This window comes from Physeter macrocephalus, chromosome 5, assembly GCF_002837175.3.
Source record: "Physeter macrocephalus isolate SW-GA chromosome 5, ASM283717v5, whole genome shotgun sequence".
Taxonomy (NCBI): Eukaryota; Metazoa; Chordata; class Mammalia; order Artiodactyla; family Physeteridae; genus Physeter; species Physeter macrocephalus.
The window spans coordinates 13,822,891-13,830,496 of record NC_041218.1 but is presented as its reverse complement, the minus strand read 5'-3'; the positions used below and the strand labels follow the sequence as shown (position 1 = coordinate 13,830,496).

General features: G+C 39.5%; 2 protein-coding genes across 2 annotated transcripts in view; both read left to right on the top strand.

Moving 5' to 3' along the window:
- Positions 1-6,502, top strand: part of LOC112066265 (NADH dehydrogenase [ubiquinone] 1 beta subcomplex subunit 2, mitochondrial) — an 8,906-nt gene extending 2,404 nt beyond the window's left edge. Inside the window, exons 2-4 of the mRNA XM_028489665.2 lie at positions 2,767-2,911; positions 4,125-4,223; positions 6,399-6,502. Coding sequence (XP_028345466.1) covers positions 2,767-2,911; positions 4,125-4,199 — 220 coding nt within the window. The 3' untranslated portion in view covers positions 4,200-4,223; positions 6,399-6,502. The remainder of the gene's footprint in view (positions 1-2,766; positions 2,912-4,124; positions 4,224-6,398) is intronic.
- LOC102987193 (NADH dehydrogenase [ubiquinone] 1 beta subcomplex subunit 2, mitochondrial) overlaps positions 6,326-7,606 on the top strand; it is an 8,072-nt gene continuing 6,791 nt past the window's right edge. Inside the window, exon 1 of the mRNA XM_028490303.2 lies at positions 6,326-6,405. Coding sequence (XP_028346104.1) covers positions 6,326-6,405 — 80 coding nt within the window. The remainder of the gene's footprint in view (positions 6,406-7,606) is intronic.

Here is a 7,606-nt window from a genome sequence, read left to right as displayed (position 1 = left end):
GGCACGTGGGATCTTCCCGGACCGGGGCACGAACCCGTGTCCCCTGCATCGGCAGGCGGACTCTCAACCACTGCGCCACCAGGGAAGCCCTATTTTTCTTTTTTGAATTTATTTTTTATACAGCACGTTCTTATTAGTTATTTTATACATATTAGTGTATATATGTCAATCCCAATCTCCCAATTCATCCTTGGTTTATGTTTTAAAAAGGTAACTTTCACGGAGAGTTATGGTGCTTTCTTTTTTTAAACTTGACACTTAAAAATCCTGGGTTGGAACAGCCATTATTTCTTTGGATATTGTTGCTTCCCCATTCTGTTTTCTTCTTATAGGACACGAATTAGGCATATGTTGGGTTTTCTCATCCTTCTGACCTCTTTTCGTATTTTTTAGCTGTGTCTAATCCTGGCTTTAATCCTTTTATTTCAAATGATTACATTTTATTTCTAGAAATTCTGTTGTTTCAAACTTGATCTTTATAGTTTCTTGTTCCTTGCTATTAATTTCAAACTTTTATTTAAAAATAACGTGTTTTCTGTATTATAAATTGTAATTATCCATTTTTCAAGTCTTGTATATTTGATACTGCTGTCTGTTGTTTTGCTGATTCTCACTCATAGTGTCTTATTTCCTTGTAATTTTTGACTGTGAACTTTTCCTGGAACTGTTATCTGTCAGAATTCTTTGAGGTCTTGCTTCTCAAGGGTTCAGAGAATCCAAGACCACTTTAAATTCTTGGGTTGAGGTTCTCTTGGACCATAATGTCCAAAACCCAGGTAGTGTGAATTTGGGTGCAAACCCACCTGAGGACTGGCTACTGGTAACAAATTCCTGTTCCCTTCTTCATGGCGGGTTTATGTCCCATTCACTCTTATATCATGGGGCTGCAGCTTTCTTCAGGGGTCTAGTAATTAGACTTCTCATCTTGGGTGGGCCCCAGGCTTCTCGTGTCTCCCACAGCTGTCCAGGTAGAGGGTCACAGAGTCTGGGGAACAGCAGAAACCCTCAGGGCGAAGGCCAGCTTCAGCGCTCATGTAGTTTCCAGGTCTTGTTTTAACTTGGGTTTTGCCCTTGGTAGATTCCTTTCTTTTGTGTCTGGTCAATGATTTATTAAAATTTAAAAAAAAATCTCAACTACTGTTGTAGTTGTTTCAATGTGGAGGGTTGTTCAGCTTGTCTAGTTTGCCATAGTGCGGTTAACAACCTGTCTTGGCACATGACATTAGATGCTTGTGGAATCTTTATATTCCTTAATCATGGCAATTGTTAGGTCATCCATTCCTTTTCTCTAATTGCATGCAGTGTTTCAAATCTTTGTTCAAAAAGATTTCCACCTTGCAGTCAGTGACCCACTTATTTCAAGTCATAGTTAAAACATGTCACTCTAGCAGTAATTAAATGTGGAGAGTTTCTGGGAATGGGTTTAAACTATAATTCTCAAATCTTATTTTAAATGAGTTTAACTGATGGGTACTTATTACTAGACTATATCCAAAACCTATCAAAGAGGAAGGCTGTTGTTACAATATATTGAATTCCCACCCCCATGGTTTATTTATATAATGTAGTATCTATATGCAGATAGATCCTGAATAGATACTGTTAAATATAATTGGCATACAGAAGCAGTATGATAAATTCAGGGTGTAAAGCAGTGATACTTGACGGAAACTTTTTTTTAACTTATTTATTTTTATTTGTGGCTGCGTTGGGCCTTCATTGCTGCGCACGGGCTTCCTCTAGTTGTGGCGCGCGGGGGCTACTCTTCATTACGGTGCGCAGGCTTCTCATTGCGGTGGCTTCTCTTGTTGCGAAGCACGGGCTCTAGGCACACAGGCTTCAGTAGTTGTGGCACGTGGGCTCAGTCGTTGTGGCTCGTGGTCTCTAGAGCGCAGGCTCAGTAGTTGTGGTGCATGGACTTAGTTGCTCCGCAGCATGTGGGATCTTCCCAGACCAGGGTTCGAACCTGTGTCCCCCTGCATTGGCAGGTGGATTCTTAACCACCGCACCACCAGGGAAGTCCCTCTCTTTACATTTTCTATATCCATTTGTAGGTAATAGCATATATATAGCTGCTGAATAGGACTTGAAAGTAGCCCCATTAAGTACAAATTCTATTATTGGAATTAGATTCAACCTATAATAATTACAGTCCAACTGAATAAAATGAGTATAGCTCGTATGGATTATATTCCACACCTTGTCATCTAAACGAAAACACAAAAACCCGAAAAACTTGTTCAAACTTACTGTTTAAGACTCTGCTTTTTGCTCAGTGCTTTTGGCTTATTTAAAAGGATCTGCTGAGTCCTCTTTTCCATAAAGTGGTCTTTTAATAAAGATTGTAATAGAGCAGAGGACATAATTTGCCTTTGAAATAGATGGCTAACCAGACAAAATAAATTTGATTTGTTTTTCTGGATAAGCTAGTGACTTACTACTACAGGTTTATGATTCCTTAATCAAAACCCTTGGGGCCAGTACCCCATAATCAGCACATTCATATTTCTGGTGTAAAATATATCAATATTCACTAAATGAAAATCATAATTAGCCTCTTGTCAATTCAGGCCAGTTTTTGCTGCTGCACGAGTTTAAAGCAAGCTTCTGAAAAAGGAGTATTTCGAGGGATTGTGGAGCCCTGCCATTCTGTGTTTTGTGGAGGAGATGAGAAAGGTTTAGTTTCTGGATTTAACTCAAAGTTTTGGATGAGTTCACACTTTGAAGATATAGCAAGCTGCTTAACATTTCTGTTTCGTCACGTAGTGCTGGTGGAGGTGTGCCTCTCGAGCCCCGGTACAGACAGTTTCCCCAGCTGACCAGATCCCAGGTGATCAAGGCAGAGTTCTTCAGTGCAACCATGTGGTTCTGGATTCTCTGGCGCTTCTGGCATGACTCAGATGCCGTGCTGGTAAGTGCAGGAGGATAATTCTTGTCCGTCTTTGGGCGTGGGGAGGGAAGATCTCTTAATAGCTTAGCTTGTTTTTTTTTCTGTTTGTAGACTGTTTTTCAACCTGGATGTATCTCTTCACCATGTTGTCCTTATGTATATGCAGGAATCCTTTTATTTTATGAAACATATTGTCTCTGACCTTTTCCACTCAGGGATGTATTGATACATGTAGGTGGCCCATGTCTGTCTTATGTTTTCTGTTTGGTGGCCATATTTGGAAGCGAGACTATAGAAGCTAATTCCCTTACTTTCCAAGCTAGGGTAGGGGTTCATCAGCAGGTTAAGTTTCACAGTTAAATGCCTTTAAATGATAAATGTTATTTAGTCTGTCCAGAGGCCCAAGGCAGCCAGATTGAGGTGGGATGGATGTGGGCTAATTTCCCTCCGGAGGGAAGTTAGTTACTGGTGACTTTCTAACCTGTCATTGGCCTCAAAAGGAGCTTTTAATCACATTTGCACAGATGCTATTCTCTAGGAAATTACACCTTGAAGCCGTTGAAATCCATGCTTATTGATCCAGAATACTTTGAATTTTAGTAAATTTGGTTTTTTTTTAGGATAGGGAAAAATCTTAAATTTATACAGTGAGTTCTAGAAGCATCAGGTTGATTAATATCCCACTTCTCTGACAATTTCTCTGTGCCCTTGTCACCCAGTAAGGAGCTGCATGGTATCTGTGGCAGCACACAGACACCTTTATCTCACTGTAGGGCAGCTGTCAGGATTATTGTGCGGCTGTCTGGCACGAGACAACGATGCAGCCGGATATGCCCTAAATCAGGATCAACAAGGAATGGGTCCACCTGGGGCTTCCAAATCCCCCAGCAGGAATGACAGGACAGTTTGAGACCTTATGTTTTGTCAGGGATTCAAGAGATTGTTGTGACACGGGGTATCTTTGAAATCTGTTGTCTCCGTACCGCCCACGCTCCATACAAACACGTACTCAGATGCTGGCTCAGGCCAGTAGCTCCAAAATGGCCAGGCTTTTAAAATTCAGGCCACAGCTCATTTTGAACAAATTGAAGAATAGTTGGACCATCAGATGGTTGAAGTAGAATTTGTTCCTGTGCTATGTCAAGGATGTTTTTCTTTTCAAGGCTTCTTCTAAAATGTAACCAGTTGTACGGAGCGTAGATTCTTGAACTTTTTTTTAATTGGTTGTCATCAGGGTCACTTTCCATATCCAGATCCTTCCCAGTGGACGGATGAAGAATTAGGTATCCTTCCTGATGATGAAGACTGAAAATGTAGACTCAACTCTTTCCAGGTGGGTATACCCCAAGTTTCTTTTTAAAGTTATATTTAACTTTTGCCAATAAACATGTTTTGACTTTGCACCTATGATGGTCTCAAAGAAACAGTGCATCTTATAACAGCATGAAGAACAGGTCACACATCATGCCTGATTTCTGCCTTTGGTATTTTCACATTTGCTGTCATTCTGCCCCCTTTTCCCCATACACACTTTTAGTCTCATCTTCCTTTTCATGTTTTAAAAAATTATTTTTTCCTAAGCTATGTTACCGTTTAGGGTCCCATTTATCTATCTATTGATCAAAGACTTTTTAAGCACCAACAATGCACAGGGCTTAGAGTGATGGACAAGATAGATACGGAGCTTGTTTGTAACTGCAAAAATACAGTGTTCTACCCTCAGCGTTTTAATGGAAAATTTGAGTATATGGGAATGTTACAATATGGAATTGCATGGAATTAACTCTTTTAACAGTAAAAGGTTGTGGCCCTTTCATTTTCCAAATCAGGAAGTCAGAGAGTTTTTCTTTCAAAAGGAAGATACTAGGAGGAGTTCCTTTCCTCACAAATCCCTCAGGGATTAAGACATTCACATTTAATATGATTTTAAATTAATCACTGCATGGATAATAGACCTAAAAATAAAACCCAAACTCTTAAAGCTTCTAAAAGAAAGCACAAGAGAGTATCTTCAGGATCTTAAGGCACACAAAAAACTTTTGGAGAAAACACAAAAGCACTACAAAAACTTGATAATTTGATTTAGCCTAATCAAAAATTTCTGCTATCAAAAGACACCATTAAGGAAATAAATACACAAGCCACTAATTGGGAAAAAATACAGCATATATATCCAACAAAGGGCTTGTATCTAGTATATGTAAAGAACCTCTATAATCAACAAAAATTAGATGAACAACCCAATTGAAAAATGGGCAAAGGCCTTGAGCAGATACTTCACAAAAGAAGATATATGAATGGCCAATAATCACATGAAAAAAGGCCCTTAATATCATTAATCACCAGGGAAATGCAAATTAAAACTACAGTAAGATATCATTTGTACCCACTAGAAAGACTGACAACTTTAAATGTTATGACAATACAGAGCAGCTGGAATATTTGCCAGTAAGAATGTAAAAAGCTACAACAATTTTGTAGAATTATTTGGCAGTTTCTAATGAAGTTAAACACGAATATCCTAGGATTCAACGACTTTATTCCTAGGCATTTAGTCGAGAGAAATGAAAATATATGGCCATCCGTACAAAATTTTTCATAGCAATTTTTTTCTTAGTATCTCCAAACTAGACCTAATTGTACATCAGTGAGAGAATGGATAAACATATTACAGTATATTCATTCAGTTGAGTAATAATTCAGCAATTAAAAATAAGAAGTTACAAGACAGTCATTTAGGTAAATCTCAAAATCATCATATTAAGCAAAAAGAGTGAGTCACTTAAAAGTACTAATAATGAATGATTCCATTTATATGAAGTCTGTGAACTGGTGATACTCATCTATAGAGGGAGGGTGGGGGTTGGGGTTATGTGGGTACATACAGTTGTCAGAATTCGTTGAACTAGACCTTTAATATCTGCGCATTTTAACTTTAATTACACCTCAATAAAAATGTAAAACAAAAAAATTAACCATTGCACATTAATAATTGCCATCATTCAAAATACCTTGGAAATTGTTTTAAAGGATAGGAAGCATTAAGAGACAGGTAAATGTTCCCATTAAATCATACTACTAGTATTGCTGTTATTTTAATTCGAAGGAGCTTATTGACACGAAAATTGCAGCAGGTTTGTGTATACGGGGGCAGGTGGTGGTGGGGCAAACAGTGAAGCTGTTTTATAGCTCGTTTCCTGTCGCTGGCTTTCCTATGGACAAGAGTCCTTACCAGGCCTCTTGTTTCCCCAGTGTTAACGGGTCTGCCAGCACTAGCCTCTTCCTATCTTCTTACATATCTTCCAGTATTCCTGTACACAGTCATTAACATTTTAATGGCTAGACTGTAAACCCTTTGAGAAATCTGCAAGGGGATGTGACTCTTCTGCAAGGCTACTCACATGACTGATGCTCAACGAATACTTGAATAACTGAATGAACAAGAATGATGGATTTGAATTATTGAAAACAAAAGTTCTTAAAGCTTTTCACTTTTGTTTCCTTGCAGGAGCCAGGTGAGAATTTCAAGAAGTTACAGACATCATATTGTATATTAAGTTGTAAATTAAAGTTTTGGTCAAGAATGAGGAACTGAGTTATGGATATCTCTGATAATGACGACCACCCTTTATGGATTATTTCCTGTGCTCACAGCTGCTGTGCTAACTGGTTATAGCCCTTTTGGTGGGTATTCTTGGGTACCCCGTGGTGTCGATAGATAAGCCTTAGTGCCATTTATCCGTGAGGCCATCGAGGTTCAAGGAAATGAAGTAACTTGCTTAGGGTCACACACTGATGAGTGATGACATTAGGTCTGACCCCACGCTTAACTACAGTGCCATACTGCCTGCCTCCTTAGCTGATGTCTTAGTCGTACGTACACTGAAAGTTTATGTGAAACTCTTGCCATTTCTCTACTGCTAGTGTATTCTTGCCCAAGTATACAGAGAGGTTAGAAGTCGGTGTGGTCCATCTGTTGTGTTGGTGTATCTCTTGTGGGCTGGGCATTGTGTTGAGTCACCATTTGTGGAACTCTTAAGACACACGTCTAACCAGGAATTCTTAGGGGCCAGAGGAGTGCAAGGTAAGGGTGAAATAGGATGAGGCAGCTTTTCAAAAATTTGTTTCAAAGTACTTTTCAACCTTCTGTAGCATCACAATTCTGAGAGGAGGTAGGACAGAATTTTCTTCTATCTACAGATAAAAATATGCAGTAGAGTGGCTTAATGACTTGCCCAGAAGCATAACTATTCATATTTTTAATTTAGGTTTTTGACTACCTAGGTGATGGGAATACCATGCTAAACAAGACAGATGAGAACGTAGATTTTAGGAAGGGAAGACAGACAAGTGAGGTTTACTAATTGCTGTGAAGGAAATAACATTGGGTGCTAGAGATGGATGATGCTGATCTTTTCGGTGGGCGGGGAAGACATTTGCGCTGAAACCTGAACAAGTAGCAGGAACCAGTTGTGCGTGGTCTGAAGGAAGAGTGCCCAGGGACAAGGAATAGCGAGAACCAAGGTCTAGGGAGGGACCAAGGTCACCAGGTTTAAGGGACAGAAAGTCCAGTGGGGTTCCAGCAGGGGAGGAGAGGGTGGGACTAGATGAGATTAATAGGTCATGGTTGCAGGTTTAGATTTTATGTTAAATGCAGTGCGAAAGCTTCTGACAGGCTCTAGGCGGGGGGTGGTCCAATTCGAGTTCCTAGTTCTT